The sequence below is a fragment of the Cynocephalus volans genome, chromosome 10 (assembly GCF_027409185.1).
Source record: "Cynocephalus volans isolate mCynVol1 chromosome 10, mCynVol1.pri, whole genome shotgun sequence".
Taxonomy (NCBI): Eukaryota; Metazoa; Chordata; class Mammalia; order Dermoptera; family Cynocephalidae; genus Cynocephalus; species Cynocephalus volans.
This window is the reverse complement of record NC_084469.1, coordinates 110,885,240-110,902,795: the sequence shown is the minus strand read 5'-3', so window position 1 is coordinate 110,902,795 and position 17,556 is coordinate 110,885,240. Positions and strand designations below refer to the sequence as shown.

Here is a 17,556-nt window from a genome sequence, read left to right as displayed (position 1 = left end):
TTTGCGAGCCAATGAGATTCGGGGAAACGTAACAAGTCTGCGGTCGAGGCTGGGACTGACAGAGCGAGCTGGAGAGGATGGGATTACGCACGGGGCGGGCGGACCCAATGAACGGGAAGGGTTTTCGTGACGGCATCGGCACGCGCCGGAAGCGTTGCTCAAACGCGCTCCACGGCTGGCGGCGAGGATGGCCGGGTTTGCGGAACTCGGGCTGTCGTCGTGGCTGGTGGAGCAATGTCGGCAGCTGGGTTTGAAGCAGCCCACGCCTGTGCAGCTCGGCTGCATCCCTGCCATCCTGGAGGGTGAGTGCGGCCCGGAGCTTCCCCAGGAGGCGTCCCCGCTCCTCTTGCTTCCCTTTCCTCCTCGTGGCCTCTGCCCGGGCCGGTCTCGCGGGGCGAGCGGCTGACTGGGCATCACGGGCCAGCCTGGGCTGCGGAGGCAGACTTGGCAGTGTAGGCTTTAGGACTGCGTGACTGACTCGCTGCATGTGCGCGCACGAGTGATGCACGCTCTGGAACTTACATAGCCGCAGAGCACAGGGAGGGCTTGGTAGACGACTAAACGGTAGTACTGCGAAAACTTGGCGGAGCTGGCGCTATTTTCCTTTTGCAAGTGAAAACAGGCTTTCAAAATCGCTGGTAAATCCAGGACCCCGTGCTCCTGTGACTGCTTTTCTCCTCGCTCTTCGGGCCCAACCCAGTTTTGCCATTAAAGAGATGCTCCCAGGAAGCCTGAGAGGTGACAAGCTGAGAGGTTAAACAAGCAGAAATGAAGGAGTCAACAGGGAGGTGCATCAGGAAAGAGAATTATGGGTTCCTCAAGCTCCCAGAGGGAGTCAGAAGAAGGTGGTGGTAGCAGCAGACATCTTGGGCCAGATGGATATGGGTTCTAGTCCATTCTGCTGCTCACTGGCTGTGCGTCCTGAACAAGTCTGTGAAGCTCAATTTCCCCTTCCGTTAAGTGGAAACAATAACAGTCTTTACTTTGTAGGATTTGCCACTTGCCACAATATAAAGTTGTCAGTGTTCCCAGAATGGAAAAGGTATAGGCCGGTACTGGGCACCCAGTAACTGCTCACTAAATGTTAGCTGTTGTAAACCAAGCCAGACGGGATAGCTGTCTATACCTAGAGTGTGTTGATACTGCTTTACCCTCTGCTCAGGTCGGGACTGCTTGGGCTGTGCCAAGACAGGTAGCGGCAAGACTGCGGCATTTGTCCTGCCCATCTTGCAGAAGCTGTCTGAGGATCCCTATGGCATCTTCTGCCTTGTGCTGACACCCACCAGGTGAGTTCCCCATAGGCCCCCTGGTGTTAGTTAACCAGCAGCATTCTCTTGGGCAAGCACCTTTTACCTCTCCGAGCCACACTATCCCCATGTGTGAGATGGGGACAAAAATTTTGCCCACCTCTTAGGGCTACTACAGAATTTAACAAGATGTATGAGAAAGGGTCTCACTGTAGGGCTTGACACAGGGCAAGTGCTGGCCAGATGGGAGCTGCCAGCAGTCGTGTAGCCCAAGAAATAGACAGGTCTTCTGTCGTTGGGTAGACAGGTATAGCAGTTGATGTGATATGTCATATAACAGCGATAGGAGAGGTAGGCACAGCATGCCATGAGGGTGTGGCTTGGGGAGTGGGGGATTGAAGAAGGCTTCATTCAGGGGGTACATTAAAGGATGAAAAGGACCTCTCAAGGGTCCAAATTTGGGGGAAAGTATCATAGATAGAGGGACCTGCTAATGCAGGCGTGCAAAGGAATGAAAGGCAGGGAGCAGAGAGGGTACAGGAGCCCGGCATGTTAGAGCTAGTTTGAGAAAGCCCTCAAATGTCAGGCAGAGTTTTAGAATTGATTCTGAGGGTGTGCGAGCAGGAGGGCAGGACAGGAAGCCAAAAAGCAGGGCTGTGGGCAAGGGAGAGGCCTAGGTGGAGCTGAGGCAGGGAGCTGACCAGCCCCAGAGGAGAGGAGGCTGATGGTTGGGTCTCTGGCTTGGGCAGCTGGATGATGTTGAGGCCATTGCTGAGCAAAAGCATGGGAGAAGGCACATGTTTGGGGTCAGGGAAGATGCTGAGGTCAGTTTGGGTCAGGTAGGTTGGATGGGGCCATGGGATGTTCCAGGGCCAAGACTGGTGAGGGGCAGGGGCCACAACAGGCCTCCAAGGCTCAGCCTCAGAGCCTTTGTTCAGCCAGTGGAGGGTGTGTGAACAAGAGAGGGTGAGTCAGGAAGCCTGAGGCTCAGGAAGGAGCCCCAGGGATGGAGATAGGCAGGAGAGGTGGGCACAGAACCACTGACTGACCCAGCCCAGCCCTTCATGCCCACAGGGAGCTGGCCTACCAGATTGCAGAGCAGTTCCGGGTTCTGGGGAAGCCTCTGGGCCTGAAAGACTGCATCATCGTCGGTGGCATGGGTATGGACTCTGGGAGGCTGGGTGGGGGGCACTGGGCGTGGTACCCTGCGGCATCAGACCACCCACCCAGCCCCACTTCTCGCCCTCCACCTCCAGACATGGTGGCCCAGGCACTGGAGCTCTCCCGGAAACCGCATGTAGTCATCGCCACACCAGGGCGCCTGGCTGACCACCTCCGCAGCTCCAATACCTTCAGCATAAAGAAGATCTGCTTCCTGGTGAGTTGGCCTGGCTCTGCCTGCACTAACCTCGGGGGCTGGGGCCGGGGCCCCCCCGGGCACAGTTTCAGAGCCTGGGCCTCTAACTATTGTATTTGGGAAACGTGTCCTGCTAGGAATAGTGATAAGGACAGCTCAGAGACCAACAAGAGGGGGCCTGTACTAGCAAAGGTGGTGTTGCAGTGTTGCTGCCTACACTTGGAGGGAGAGTGCTCCAGGGCCCATATCTAAGTCTCTGAATGCAGCATGCTGGGGGTGTTGGCCCAGGGCCACAGCTGGCACCCTCACCCTGGCTGGCATCCCCCCTGGCACTGCAGGTGATGGACGAGGCTGACCGGCTGCTGGAGCAGGGCTGCACCGACTTCACTGTGGACCTGGAAACCATCCTGGGGGCTGTGCCAGCCCGCAGGCAGACGCTGCTCTTCAGTGCCACGCTGACTGACACACTCAGGGAGCTGCAGGACCTGGCCACCAACCAGCCCTTCTTCTGGGAGGCACAAGCCCCGTGAGTCCACAGCCATAGACAGGGCAGGCAAGGGTGGGGTCACACCCATATGGGGCAGGGCAGTAGCCACATTTCCACAGAATGGGATACTGAGGCTCAGTGGCCTGCCTATCCCCAGGGTGCGCACTGTGGAGCAGCTGGACCAGCGCTACCTGCTAGTGCCCGAGAAGGTCAAGGATGCTTACCTGGTGCACCTGATCCAGAACTTCCAGGATGAGCACGAGGACTGGTCCATCATCATCTTCACCAACACATGCAAGTGAGTGTGGGTGGGCGGGGCCCACATCTCCTCTGACAGCCCTTTGTGAAGGTGGTCCAGTGTCGCTGGCCTGGGCCACAGAGACAGTCTCAGCACTCCCTGGCCTCTGCTCAGACCACAGATTCTGGAGGCCTCCCTCAAGGAGCCAAGGTCCCCCAGCCAAAGGTGGAACCAGGCTTCAGGGTTCCTCAGATCCACCCTTGATGGAAGGTCTGGGAAACCCCTGCAGCAGCTGTCTTAGCAGCCTCATCACTGTGGCCGGGGGTGTCACTAAGCTTTCGTAGGTCTGCAGTCCCATCTCACAGGAAGTCATGACTATAACTGAGGCCCAGTGTGCATTACCACCAACACAGAGACCCCTGAGGCAGTTCACATCGCTTTCTCCTTTGAGCTATTTTGGGAGGTTGTCAAGAAACTGTAGGCTATTTCAGCATGAGCCAGGATAGAAGAACAGAGATCAAGACAGTCCATATGTATCTGTTCCCAAAAGAGGAAAGGTTGGATGTAGGGTGGCTGTCAGACACAGCAGGATACAGCAGCCTACGTGATAGTACCAGTTATTTTTCTCTACCTATCCCTCAATCTGTTTTTCTCTACTGGTTCCTCCTCGGGAGGCCCACCCCTCCTGGTACAGCTCAGTTTCCAGCCTCTCAGCAGAAAGAACGGGACTCCGCCTGTTCAGAAGTGAGAGCAGCAGTCCCAGCGCTGAGTTTTGTGGGTTCAGCCTGGGCAGGGGGGGTCACTACAGAGGACGGCAGGAAGGCAGGACCATCGATACCCCACCCTCCTACTTCTCCTGAGCTGCACAGGGCCACCCCGTTTCGTGTCTTGGGGGTGGGTGGGGCAGGAACGCCCTCCCAGGAGCCCAGAGCTGGAGGGGCTGACAGGTGCATTCTTCCTGCCAGGACCTGCCAGATCCTGTGCATGATGCTGCGCAGGTTTGGCTTCCCCACCGTGGCCTTGCACTCCATGATGAAACAGGTGAGCAGCCCCGGGCCCGCCAGCCTCATGGCCTTTGCCCAGACTCTTCCCTCTGCCTTGAACCCTCTTCCTGCCACCTCCTCTTTCCTGGTCTCAAACATCACTTCTTGGTGAGGCCCTCCCTGACCACATCTCTTTCTCCCGTCATTCACTTGGCCCCCCTCTCGTGGCCACTTCCCTTGATGGACTGTGAGCCCCGTGAAGGCGGGGACTGTCCTGGCCTCTGCCCTGTCCCCAGACCTCACACAGTTAGCCCTCCTCTGACCACCTCCCCCAATTCTCTCCTCAACATGGCGCAGAAAGAACGCTTTGCTGCCCTGGCCAAGTTCAAGTCCAGCATCTACAGGATCCTGATTGCAACAGATGTGGCATCCAGGTGAGTGGCCCCCAGGTCCCACTTCCGTCCCTTGCCCAGGGTACTCCCTCCTCTATGACAGCCCCAAAGAGAGGTTGCAGGGGGAGGCTGGCCTTGGGTGTGGGTCAGGCAGCCCCGGCTGCTCTGCTGAGTGACCTTGTGTGAGTTCTAGTCCTGGTTTCCCCCACCTGGACAGTGGAGCTGACTGACCTCTGCCTTCAGGGGCCTGGACATCCCCACAGTGCAGGTAGTCATCAACCACAACACCCCTGGACTCCCCAAGATCTACATCCACCGCGTCGGCCGCACGGCCCGTGCAGGTGAGTGGGCAGGTGGCTTTGGGCACCTATCCCACCAGCCCGCCCAGACCTTGAGAAGCTAAAGTTGCGAGCTTTTGGGATGCAGGTGGATCTAGCCCACAGGTGAGAGATACTAGAGGCATTGTTTGCAAGTTGGGGAGATTGTCCTTCAAAAATGCAAAGGCAGGGGCTGTTCTGCCTTCTCCACACAACCCAGGCGGTGCTAACTGAGCAGTGTGTGGCTGTCCCCTGCAGATGTGACACACATTGCCCCCATCTCCACCACTCCCTGTTTCCTAACCCCAGCCCCACCAGGGAGGAGCACATTGTTCCTGAGATTTTCTCACACCTGCAGACAGGAGAGACATGGCTCCTGGAGTCAGACTGGATCTGGCCCTTCTGTTCTCACCCTGTGGCCTCGGGCAGGTCCACATCTGCTCTCTGGGCCCTGCTGCCTTGTCAAGCAGTGGATAACAAAAATGGTGATCCCTATCTGGGGCTGCTGCCAGGATCACAGACCTTGTCAGCCATCAGTACTGTTCCAGCCTTAGTCACCATCACAGAAACAGAGAGCAGAAAAACGGGTGCAGAGATCTGGGCTGAGGCTCTTTACGGCTGATTACTGACATAACTTAGCCTGGGCTCCCTGGCAGCCAAGCCAAAAAGGGAAACCAGCCTTGTCACCATCCAGGCTGGCAGGAGAGCTGCCTCTCCCTAGTGTCCTGTGGCTCCCCTGGGACAGATCCGCCCTGTATACAGAGGTCTGGCAGGGGGTTGAGCCCCATCATGCTGGGCTGGTCCCTTCCCCATCGAGCTTTCGTTCTGCACCTCTTGGGGGGAGCTCTGAGCTGCCTAGCTGTCGGATCTGCCTGTGTTGGCTTATGACCTGGCCCCCAGCACATAGCAGGTAACTGGTGTGTCCCCACAGGACGGCAGGGACAGGCCATCACGCTGGTGACGCAGTATGACATCCATTTGGTACACGCCATTGAAGAGCAGATCAGTGAGTGGGCCTGAGGTTGGGGGCGGCAGAGGTGGGCTCCTTTCAGTGGGACACCCATTTGCCCCCTCTGACACCAGCTGGCCTGTTCATATGGGCCGATTCAAGTTGTGCTTCCCTCCCATGCAACCCCCGAGAAGTTTCTTTTGCCCTGTCATCGAAACAGAACCTCCTCCCAGTGGCTAGCAGCAGCCGATAGCCACATCTGGAGGGAAGGGACTTTGGTTTCTAGACTAAGGTGTGTGGACGGTCCCTGAGGCTGACCATCTGCCATGACATCAGAAGCCCCAGCGATGGACCTGGGAATCTTAGAAACCCCTTCAAGTGGTTTTATATGTAGCTGAGATGGAGAAACACTAACTGGAGCATCTGCAATCACTGCACAGACTGTCCTAAAATTCAGAAACATCTTGACTTTAAAGGACCTTATTGGGCTGGCCGGTTAGCTCGCTTAGTTAGAGCATGGGGTTGGTAACACCAAGGTCAAGGGTTCAGATCCCTGTATTGGCCAGCTGCCAAAAAGTAATTTTAAAAAAATGACATTGTCTCTAAAAAATAAATATTCATAGTCAGGCTTATAGTATTGCTAACACCAAAAAATACCAAAAGACTGGCCGGTTAGTACAGCCTTATAACACCAAGGTCACAGATTCAGATCCCATGTTGGCCAGCCGCCAAAAAAAAAAAAAAGGAAAGCAGCCTATATCTTCCTTGGGTCTGAAATCCCTGATCTGGGTCACCTGACTCTTAAGATGACCCTGGATGGCCTCGCATGTCCCATCTCTTGGGGAACTCACTGCATGGCTAAGATCCCTCCCTGTGGTGTCTCTTCCCCACCCCCACCCTGGGCTCCATGGTCCCCACAGAGAAGAAGCTGGAGGAATTTTCCATAGAGGAGGCCCAAGTGCTGCAGATCCTCACGCAGGTCAACGTGGTGCGGAGGGAGTGCGAGATTGTGAGTGTCGGGGCGGGGCCGAGGCTGGGCTGCTCCTCAGGGTGCTCCCTTCAAGGTGGAGACCCCCTGACTGGCCTCTCTCCCCCCAGAAACTGGAGGCGGCCAACTTTGATGAAAAGAAGGAGATCAACAAGCGGAAGCGGCTGATCCTGGAGGGGAAGGTGAGGGCCAAGCTGCAGGTGGTGGGTGGGGAGCTCATCCCTGGGGGGGATGCCTGGCTCAGCCACCCCCTGGTCCTCCCTGTGCCAGGACCCCGACCTGGAGGCCAAGCGCAAGGCTGAGCTGGCCAAGATCAAGCAGAAGAACCGGAGCTTCAAGGAGAAGGTGGAGCAGACATTGCAGCGGCAGAAAGCCGGCAGGGCTGGCTGCAAGGGGCACCCACCCAGCTCCCCACCTGAGTCCTGCTGTGGCCCGGCACCCACCCAGGGCCCAGCCTGAGTTCCACACGGCCCCCACCTGCCCAGTCTAGGACTCCTTCATTGAGCTGAGGGTCTCAGGGACCTCCTGCGGGGGCAGTTGTCCTCCCGGGGCCTGCCCACGGAACCCGAGGACGCACCAGCCCCTCCACCCCATAGCACCCACTGGCCCATTCCTGGAGCCTCAGCTGAGAGTGAGGCTGCTGAGGAAAGAACACAGTTGCGAGGCTGGACCCAGCTCATGTGCACTGACCCTCGCACAGCGTCACCTCCCAGGGGTACCATGGAGCCCTGGGGGCAGCATGCTGTGTACGGGAGGTGCTCAATAAAGGGGACTTACAACTTCCTCAGTCTTATTCTCTGGAAGTGCAAGCGGGAGAGGAGGCTGTGGCCACCTGTGCTTTTCAAGCCCCCCAGAACATTGTGTCACCCAACCCCAGCCTCACTTCACCCTTCCCATCAGGCAGGCCCAAAACTCTGTGGACAAATTGCCAGCTCGAAGCTGGCCATTGCAGCCACATGACCTTGGATTGGTGAAGCCCCTTCTCTGGGCCTCAGTTTCCTCATCCGGAAATTGGGCATAGCAGCCACATCACTCTGCAGATGCCGTCCTGAGGTTACTGTGCCTAGTGAACACAGCTGTGTTCCAGGAGCTTCCCTTCCCACCCACCTGGTTATGTCCAGGGGTTGTGGCCAGAGTGAAGGGGATTTAACCAGGAGCCACTTAAGCCCAAAGTTGGCCAGACAATACAGGCTAAGCCCAGGGGGACAGAGGCAGAGGCACCTGTGCCCTCAGGCTCTCTGAGCCTTGTTTCTCACGGGCAGGTGGCTTCCAACTGCTACTCGGATGCAGGGTGCTCCAGGGTGCATCCAAGAGGAGGAAGGAAAAGGGGTCGGTGACAGATGTTAGGTGTCTGGGTGCCCATACACCACACACACACACACAGCCACGCTTAGAAATGTAATCTGGGCATCAGCACGCACCCTGGGTATTCTAGAAATTCTACACAATGAGAAGCTCAGAAACAGCCCTCGAGCCATGAGTGGCCAGGGCCAGCTGAAGATCTGTGGCCAGGCCAGCCCCAGGCTGAATTGGGCCCCCAGTCCTGCCAAGGCAAATGGGCCCAACTGTGCCGCCTGCGGCATAGCCCAGGTTGTGGGCAGGAGTTGTCCATGTAAAACTGGCCCCTGAGGGCCCTGGCTCAGGGTGCTGCCTCGGCCAGGCGGGCCAGGCCCTCACGCAGCTCGCTCAGCTCGAACAGCCTGACATCCAGTAGCTGTGCGGCCCTGCCCACCTCGGCCCGTGCGCGCTCCCGCTCAGCTCGTGCTTCCTCCAGGCTGCGCTCCGTCGCCCGCAGCTGGTGCTCCAGCTCTGCGTTGCGGGTCTCCAGGTCCTGCAGGGAGAGGGTGGGCAGGGTTAAGGGTCCAACAAGTCTCAAGGGTCACTAGCCCCACCTGGTGTGTCTGGCATCTGAGTGCCATCCCCACAGCCCTTGCTCTGGGTCAAGCCCCACCTGCCCCCCCCGTCTCCCAGCCTCCTCCCTGAATCTCCGTTCTGCCCAAGACACTCCTTGTTTCCCTAGCTGTTTTGAACATCAGAACTGATCAGGTCCCTCATCTGCTCAAGACCCTGCTGTAGCTCCCTTCATGCTGGGAATGAGACGCACAACTCAGTGGTCTGGCTTTTGCCCTCCTCTCCTTGCTCAACCCACTCAGCCTCACTGGTCTCCATGCAGTTCCTCGAAAACCCTGATTTCTTTCCCACCTCAAGGCCTTTGCACGTGCTGTGCCCTCTGCCCAGGAGACAACAAGGAGTTTCCCTAACTTTTCTCTCCCTGGGATCCTTTTGGGGGCATCAGATCCTTTAACACTTCTATGTGTTGGGCTCACGGGAAGTGCCCCTTGAACATTTCTTGGTTAAAAGCTTCGGTGAAAGCCAAGCCAGCCAGACCTGGGCTCAAATTCAGACTGTGACCTGAGGCTGGGGACATGTGAGGATTTGATGGGGTCCAGCACAAGAATTCAATAGGAACTCAAAAGTTACTTATCGAATGAATGGATGGATATGAAAGAGTATGAATATCCACCATTTACAAGGCACCTACTGGGCAGCAGGTCTTCTATGGGCCTGGCCTTCCCAATCTTTCACAAGTCCAGGCAAGGATTGTTCTGACTGTTTACAGGTGGACAAACTGAGGCATGGAGCTCCACGGGACTGGCCAGGAAGGCAGCTCTCAGATCTTCCCTGCTCCAGGGGCTGGCCACCCATCCTCAGTCACCCCGGGCCCTGGCCCCAACACATACCTGCACCTTCTGCTGCGTGTCCTCGCGCTCGGCAGTGTCTGGGGCCTCGCGGGGCCCACCAGTCTGACTCTTCAGTGTCTGAATCTCCTAAGGGAGAAGGGTTCGCAGGATTTGTCAGGGCTCCCCATGGGAGGGGAGGGGAGGGAGGCCCAGGGACCATGCCCAGTACTCACCTGGTCCCTGGTTTGCACTAGTGCCTCCAGCTGCTCCAGCGACTGGCCTGGCACTTCCTTCTCGCTGGCTGGGGGCGGCTCAGCAGCTGCCTGGGCCTCCAACTCAGACAGCTGCAGGGACAGAAAGCTCAGCCCCTGCCACTCCAGCCGGCACTCCCCTTTGGCTCCCCAGACGCCTGGGGACTCTGCCTCCTGCTCAGCCACGTCCATGACTGGGCACTCACCCCTTGGTGCCACCACCCACCTCTGGGAAGCTTGGAGGATGACCCTCTGAGGATGGCGTTGTCTCAGACCCATTTTACAGAGCAAGACACTGAGGCTTGGGGAAGTGACCTGCTGAGGTCACACAGACAGTCTGTGAGCCCAGGGCAGATGGTACTCTGATGAGACTCAGATGAGACTGAGGGGTCCAGAGCGGCCAGGGCTGGATGGGGTCTCTGGGAGGGAGAGCTGCTCTCACCCGCTGCCGCAGCCGTTCGGCCTCTGCACGCTGGGCCTCCAGCTGCTGCCTCCACTGAGCGGCGGCGGCGTTGGCTTCTCGCAGGGCGCCCGCCAGTTTGTTGTTACTGTCCTGCAGAGCGAAGAACTCGGCCTCCCACTGCACCTCGCCCACCGACCTGCCGGGACGTAGGGGTTGGCAGGGGCGACACGGGCTGGGGGCGGGGCCAGGGACAGCGCAGGGGGCTTGGGCGGAGCGACGCCGATCTAGGGGCGGAGCGTTGCTGGGCCGGGGGCCGGCGGCACTGTGGTAGGTGCGGGGCCAAAGTGTGGTGGCGGTGCCAGGGGCGGGGCGTCGCTGGGCCAGAGGCGGGGCCAAAAGAGCGCTGAGCTGGGGGGGCGGCTCGGGGAGGCGCGGTCTTGTCGGGAAGCGGGAGCGGAGCGGTGGGGAGGTGCACCCGGTTTACCAGGAGCCGGAGGAGGCGTGCACGGGCGGGGATGGCCCAGAGAAGAGGGGAAGGGGCGTAGTGAGCCCTGGAGGCGTGGGAGGGCGGGTTAAGGGGCGATCCAGCAGGACCGCGGTCCGCCTCCGGCCCTAGTTTGGGTGTTGGGGCAAGCTTCACCCTCTGGGCTCCTGAGAACCTCCGCGCCCGCCCGCCCGCCCTCGCCCCGCACCCTTCCGACAGCATCTTCTTGAGCCTTTCCCGCTCGGTGGGGCCGGGGGCGTCTGCGCTCTGGCTTCGGAACAGCTTCTCCTCGCCCGGGCCGTTGGCACTGACGAGGGGGCTCGGGGGCACCTGCAAGGGGGGGCCAGGGCGGGGTCACAGTGAGCGGTGGTTTAAGTCAAGGACGGGTTAGAAGATCATGGTTGGGGGTCAGAGCTGATGTCACTGGGGTGGCGACAGAGGTCAGGAGGTCCCAATTGACCTACGGACCCAGCAGGTCCTTCCCAGCACTGGGATCCCCGCCCTGCCTCACCCACCCTCCATGGCTCCCCTTGGCCTCTGGGCCGGAGTTCCCCCCACCTTGACTGCCATAGCTTTTACCAACCCCCCAGGAGCAAATCCGATGCAAGTTAGTCTACACCCACAGATACTCGAAATCTGCAAGGGGTGGGGGGAGGGAACAGTCTGAAAGCTCAGCGCTGTTTCCTCAAAGCAATTTCAACATCTCATTTAGATCCCTGCAGGAAGCCCTTACCAGGCTGAATTCGTGATTTATGATGCACCTCACTGCCTGGACCCCGGGCCAGGGGGCAGAGGCCAGCCTGCTTTCTCATCTCTGTAGCCCTTGTGCCCAGCCCTGGACCTGGCATACAGCAGGTGCTCAATGAATGATGCTGGATAAATTAATGGGGAAAACACCCAGGGACAGTCCAAGGCTCTGCCCCCCACTTAGCCATTTCAACATCCAGTCTTCAGTTCTGCCATCTGAGCTGGTTTTGTCACTGGCATCTACAGTGTGCCCTCCCTGACCCTGGGCTAAGCCAGATCCTCTATGACACGCTTCCAATGCACCCACATCCCTCTTCTGTGGTCTCTGCCATGGGTCTAATTGTACATCATCTGTGAGCATTTGGTCCTGGGTATCAGCACAGAACCCAGATCCCCCAATATCAGTTGAGTGCCTGGCTGACCCAGGGGTGCCCGGGTGGGCATGGGGGGAAGGGCAGGGGATGCTGACCTGGTGGGAAGCGAGCCCCAGGGCTGGACTGGTGAGCTCCCCGCCATCCTGAGATTTCTCCCGAGCCAGCCTTGCTGCTTCCTTCACTTCCTGGAACTTCTCAGCAAACTGGGGGAGGAGGGAGGACATAAACAGTCAACAAATCCCCAGCCCTTTCTCCCCCTTCCACCAAGTCACCCTCACCCGGCACCAGCTCCGTCACTGCTATGTGACAAATCTCATGTTAAAACTTAATCCCCATTGTAGCAGTATTAAGAGGGTGGGAAATCTAACTGTCGCATTTGAAAGGTCAGGCCTTTAAGAGTGATTGGATCATAAAGATCCTGCCCTCATGAATGGATTCAGCCATTCAAGGACTAATGGGTTATAATGGGAGTTGACCGGTTGATTTATAAGGAGAGCATGTGAGTACACTCCTGCCCTCTTGCCATATGATGTCCTGGGCTGCCTCGGGACTCCACAGAGAGTCCCCACCAAGAAGACGGCCCTCACCAGATGCACCCCTTTGACCTTGGACTTTCCAGCCTCCAAAGCTGTAAGACATGGGGCCGGCCCGTGGCTCACTCGGTAGAGTGCGGTGCTGATAACACCAAGGCCCCGGGTTCGGATCCCATATACGGATGGCCGGTTCACTCACTGGCTGAGTGTGGTGCTGACAACACCAAGTCAAGGGTTAAGATCCCCTTACCGGTCATCTTTTAAAAAAAAAAAAAAAAAAAAGCTGTAAGAAATGAATTTCTTTTCTTTGTAAATTACCCAGTTTCAGGTATTCTGCCATAAGTGGGAAAACAGACTGATACAGTCACTTTGGAAGCAACCATAAGCAGTGCCCATCTCCCTATCTCACAAACTGGAAGACAGGGGAGAAGGTTTGGGAAAGGACATTCCCAGCGAGCAGAGTGGGTATCACAGCAGGCGGGCAGGATGTTCAGAGAGGTGGCATTAAATACGTTGAGCTACATCAGAAAAGGGATTGATTTTTCGTCTGTATAAGGCTTATTTCAACAAGGAGAGCCTCAGGTTGGTGCTAATCTGTCTTTAACGCCTGTTAACATCCCTATATAACAGAGAGTGGGTCTTGGGCTCTGAGCCTCTGAGAGGCATTTGTAGTCAGTGAGAAAGGAATCACCTGCTCTTGTTCATCATGCTAGATGTTTATATTTACCACCTATCTATAGCAAGCAATACCAGTCTTCCAGTAAGGGTAGGATACTTTTTTTTTTTTTCATTTTAAAATAAATGTCCTCAGTTTAAAAATAATTTTTTTAAAGAAAATATTAACAGCCAAAAAGCCACTTGTTTTATGCAAAGGCATTGGTGTAATTCAGCCGGGGGAGGATGGCCTTTTCAAAAAGCCCAAAAGCAACTGAATACTCATGTGGGGGAAAAAAAATGAACCTTGACCAATACCTTATACTATACACAGAAATTAATTCAAGGCATAAATTTGAAAGGAAAATTATAAAGCCTCCGGAAGAAAATAGAGGAGAAAATCTACATGACCTCAGCAAGACAGAGAAAGCATTTATCATCAAAGGAAACACAGGCTCCAGACGACATCGAAGTCTAGAGACTGCACAGGGTGGAGAGAGACTGCTGGGCTGTGTGGGGAAGCGCCTGGCCCAGCCCAGGCACCCATTTGATGCCCTAGAGAGGCGCAGGGTGTGTCCAAAATTGGAGCAAGTGGCCAGTGGAGCTGGGACTCAAACCAGGGAACCTGGAAGGCATTTCTGGCTGGTCTCATTCTAAGTACTCATTCTGCAGTGGAGGAGATGGAGGCCCAGGATTTGCCTAAGGTCCTCCCCACCATGCACCCAGGAGAAGACCTCAGCCCAGCCCTGTCCCTCCCCTCCACCCCACCCCTATCCCATGCAGGCCCACCTGGGTCAGATGCTGCTCAGAGGCAAAGCCAAGGCCATAGACGGTGTTGGCACGACTGTCTGCCCACTGCCCAAACTTCTGAGAGGTTTTAGTGAAGGTCATGTTGGGGGTGACAGTACTGTTGATGATGGCCTGAGGAGTGGGAGCAAAGTTGAAGGCTGATGGGATTGATAACAAACATGAAACCTGCTTGTATCACCTTGTATTAGGGTCTCGGTGGTCTTGCTCTGATGCATTTATTTTAGGAGGCCCAGAAAGGTTCAGGGTTCCCTGTCCCCTGGTACACACACCAAGGCAGTATCCAGACCATGGCCTGTGCTAGGACTCCTGGCACCTACCACCCCAACCCAGGCCTTGCCCGGACCTTGGCGCCCCCAATGCTGATGATCCGGTAGACATTGCGGGTGGCATCGTAGAAATAGGAGACAGTGAGCGCATGCTTGCCCGCAGGGATCCAGTTCCGCTTGGTGGCCGGGTCAATCTGGAACACGTGGGCCCGTGTGCTGAAGATGGGCTGCTCCCTGCGTGGGGAGAGGGCACTCAGTGGGTACCAGGTGCTCCCTGGGGTGGGGTGCTCCATGCCAGGCTGAAGGTGGAGGGAGGTGGAACTCACCTGGCTGTGGACATTGGTCAGGCTGGGAGGGCTCTAAGGGGCAACCAGAGGGGTGACAGGAGCTTCTGGTTTGGTCTCTGGGAAGAGAGGGTGCCTGTGAGTGTCCTTCAGGCTAAGGGAAGCCAAGCAGGTCCAATCTCAGGACCCACCGCAGGGCGTACTGTTCACAGAATTTCAATCAAAAAGGCAAGAGTTATCAGGCCATGATTGCTGCAAAAATAAAAATAAAAAATAAAAAAGGCAAGAAAAGCAGTGTAGATCCCTCAGAGCAAGAGGAGCCCATCTTTTGCTGTCTGGGGGAAGCCCCCACCACACCCTGGGCAGGAGATGGCTCTCTGAGAGGAAGCAGGTGGCCCCTGACACCCCGAGGTGAATCTCCCATCTTCCTGGTTAGTGGATCCCCAGTGCAGCCCCTCAATCTTGGGGCTGGGCCTGGAGGCAAGGCCCATTCCGCTCAGTACTTTCCAGTACATTCACCCATCATTCCCCAAACCATGGCCTCCCATCAGAAAGTGGGGCACTGCCAGGTGCCTACTGGGAGACCAGTTCCCCACGAGACCCACAGAGGGACCCGTCAGATCCCAGCTGAGCCAGAGGCACACTTTGCAGTCAGAGTCCACATCCCCAGGGAGCCCCCAGCCTATTTAAAAAGACAGGATGTAACCGAACAGCCCATCCCGGTGCCCTCCTAGGTCAGGCACCAGCCATTCAATCAGAACACTGTGGGGGGCAGGGCAGGATCCAGGAGTGGGAGACAGGGACTCCCCAACCTCCCTGCACCTTCCTGCAGCTGCCACCCCAGAAAGCCAGGAACCCTCTGGGAGGAAACTTCCTGATCCTCCCCCTGTGTCCCCAAACCTGCATCAGGGGTTCTGCAGGGGACCCAGGAGGGGCTTGGAGGAGAGGAAAGAGAGAAGGGGAAGGGGAGGCCCTGGCCCAGCGGCCTCCGTGGTCAGAGCGGGGGATGCCCCCCCATTTTGTCCTGGGCAGCTGCTGTCCTGGTCACAGGGTCTGAAACTGGAGCCCCTGGGTGGGGGAGGGGAGGCAGTTCTGACCCAGATTGGGGGCGGGTCCTGGGCCCCACCTAGGCTGGGGGCGCCGGGGTCCCCGGAACCCAGGCCCTTCCGGCACAGTAGCTCCTGCCGCGACTCTTTCGGCCTTTGGGGAAAGTTACTCACCAACGAGTCATGCGCTCCGGGCGCCTCCGGCTTCGGAGCTCCCTGGGGCGAGGGCGGGGGGAGTCCGACACCGCCCGGTGCCCGGGATCCCTGATGGGGTGGGGGGCGGTGAGGCCCCATCCCATTGTCCCCGACGGGAAGGGGCTCGTATTCATTCAGAATCCAGTCCCAACCCGTGTCAGGAAGACACCCCTTGTGCTCCCCGACTTCGCGACGCGACTCCCCGACCCTGGAACTTCCGAGATCCCCGGGGTGCCCCCCGACTCCAGGTCCAGAGCTTCGGGGACACCCCCTCTGCCTCCTCCAAACCCAGGTCCAGAGCTTCGGGGACCTCCGTGCTGTCCCAGACTCCTGAACTTCGGAGACCCCCCCTCGCGCCGCTTCCCCACTCCAGGTCCGGAACTTCGTTGACTCCCTGGCAGCCTCCTCCAAAAACGCGTCCGGAACTTGGGGAGCCTTCCACGCCGTCCCCTGCCTGACCCCCTAACTTCGGGACTGCCTCGCCCCCAGCCCTGGAACTTCGGGGTCCCCGCGCCCTCAGTCCTGGAACTTCGGGGTCCCCCGCGGCCCCCCAGACCTGGAACTTCGGGGCCCCCGGTGTCCCCCGGCCCTGGGACTGCGCCCCCCGCGCCCCGGCGCAGGCCGGCCGCCGCGCTCACCCTGCCGGGTCGGCCCCCGTGGCACTGACTCCGCGCAGCCGGGCGCCCGCTCGCTCCCGGCTCCCGGCCCGCGCCCTCCGCGCCGCCCGCGCCTTTGTCTGCGCCGCCGCCGCCGCCTGCGCCGCCTCCGGTCCCATCGTGGCCGGTCCCGACGCGGCCGCCGCCCGCCCCGCCTCCCGGGGCCGCCGAGGCCGCCCCGCTGCGCCCCCTGCCGGCCCGGGGCGGCGGGCGCGGGGAGGGACGGGGGGAGGGGCACGGGCCGGTGGTGGGGCGGCCAAGGTGTCAGCGAAGACCCTGGGAGGGTCCGGGGCGGCGGGCGCGGGAAGGGACGGGGGGGAGGGGCTTGGGCCGGGGTTGGGTGGGGGGTCCGGGGTGTCAGCGAAGACCCCGGGAGGGTCCGGGGGCGCGGAGGGGGAGGGGACAGAGGATTGGGGAAGGGGGCGGAGCAGGGAGCAGGGCAGGGATGGGGACAGAGAGATGAGAAACAGACCCAGAGACAGAGAGACAGAGGAGACAGGCAGGGACAGAGGAAGCAGATGAAGAACAAACAGACTTGGACGGACAGCCATGTGGCCTCACCCTCCTGTCACATTCCCATGGGCAGCCCTGATCCTTCAGGTCGCTGCTGTCTCTGCCCTGGCTGCCTCGGGTCCTGACCTCAGAGGGTCAGGTCCCTTCCCGCCTGACAGGGGTGCAGTGTGGGCTTGACGAGAATGGAGGAGGGTGCTAGTGGACCCCAGGGTCTGCATACAGCAGGTGCTCAATGGGTGTGACCAGGAAATGGAAGAGACCAGGGCTGGGAGGGATCTGGAAGCAGGACAAAGAGAGAGGAGCCTTCCTGTCTGTCCTCCTGCCCAACCCTGGTCCCCAGTCAGGGCCATCTGTCCACCTCTGTCACCCCCAAGACAGTGTGAAAATGAGACCATGGCTGCACCAAGGTTATTATTGCTGTTGTTAGCGGGTCCGAATCCCAGGGCTGAGGGGATGTCACTGTTCAGTTCCCACCAAACAGGTGGATCCCCTCAAGCTGAGCTGGGACCCACCTCCTGGGCTGAAGCCTGCCTGTTTGTCCCACTTGTCCATCCTGTTGCTGCCCTTTTTGTGGAAACTTCTCCAAAGTCATACAGTGCCATTGGGTTCGTGACCAGCAGCCCCACTGCTCGTCAGATCCCAAGCCCGTGGTTCCTTGAAGCTCTGAGCCTCACGTTTGAATTTTCCAACAACCTCAGAGG

The 17,556-nt window shown here is 58.4% G+C and overlaps 2 protein-coding genes across 4 annotated transcripts; one reads left to right on the top strand and one right to left on the bottom strand.

Annotated features, from left to right (window-relative positions):
* Positions 1 to 179: 179 nt before the first annotated feature.
* DDX49 (DEAD-box helicase 49) lies at positions 180 to 7,741 on the top strand. Its single transcript, XM_063111970.1, has 13 exons — positions 180 to 302; positions 1,163 to 1,286; positions 2,322 to 2,407; positions 2,504 to 2,625; positions 2,943 to 3,130; positions 3,249 to 3,389; positions 4,295 to 4,370; positions 4,670 to 4,746; positions 4,948 to 5,045; positions 5,953 to 6,027; positions 6,891 to 6,979; positions 7,069 to 7,140; positions 7,229 to 7,741. The coding sequence occupies exons 1-13, from the start codon at positions 188 to 190 to the stop codon at positions 7,415 to 7,417; spliced, it is 1,452 nt and encodes a 483-aa protein (XP_062968040.1). The 5' UTR covers positions 180 to 187; the 3' UTR covers positions 7,418 to 7,741.
* Positions 7,742 to 8,343: 602 nt separating this feature from the next.
* Positions 8,344 to 16,434, bottom strand: HOMER3 (homer scaffold protein 3). Of its 3 annotated transcripts, XM_063110176.1 has the most exons (11): positions 16,325 to 16,434; positions 15,666 to 15,755; positions 14,488 to 14,564; positions 14,239 to 14,395; positions 13,875 to 14,006; positions 11,994 to 12,101; positions 10,986 to 11,107; positions 10,333 to 10,489; positions 9,873 to 9,983; positions 9,700 to 9,786; positions 8,344 to 8,789 (listed from the first exon to the last, which is right to left on the bottom strand). In XM_063110176.1, exons 3-11 carry the CDS (start codon positions 14,499 to 14,501, stop codon positions 8,598 to 8,600), a joined length of 1,080 nt encoding a protein of 359 aa, XP_062966246.1. In that variant the 5' UTR covers positions 14,502 to 14,564; positions 15,666 to 15,755; positions 16,325 to 16,434; the 3' UTR covers positions 8,344 to 8,597. The 3 variants fall into 3 exon arrangements, with proteins under 3 accessions (XP_062966246.1, XP_062966245.1, XP_062966247.1); XM_063110175.1 differs by lacking the exon at positions 15,666 to 15,755; XM_063110177.1 differs by lacking the exons at positions 15,666 to 15,755; positions 16,325 to 16,434 and adding an exon at positions 15,346 to 15,641.
* Between the last annotated feature and the right edge of the window lie 1,122 nt (positions 16,435 to 17,556).

Coding starts and splice junctions, on each gene's coding strand:
- DDX49 (XM_063111970.1), top strand. CDS start 188: ATGGCCGGGTTTGCGGAACTCGGGCTGTCGTCGTGGCTGGTGGAGCAA. Junction 3,390..4,294: donor ATCTTCACCAACACATGCAA/GTGAGTGTGGGT, acceptor TCTTCCTGCCAG/GACCTGCCAGATCCTGTGCA. Junction 6,028..6,890: donor CGCCATTGAAGAGCAGATCA/GTGAGTGGGCCT, acceptor TGGTCCCCACAG/AGAAGAAGCTGGAGGAATTT.
- HOMER3 (XM_063110176.1), bottom strand. Junction 10,490..10,985: donor AAGAAGATGCTGTCGGAAGG/GTGCGGGGCGAG, acceptor ACGTCCCGGCAG/GTCGGTGGGCGAGGTGCAGT. Junction 8,790..9,699: donor ACACGCAGCAGAAGGTGCAG/GTATGTGTTGGG, acceptor CTCTCCCTGCAG/GACCTGGAGACCCGCAACGC.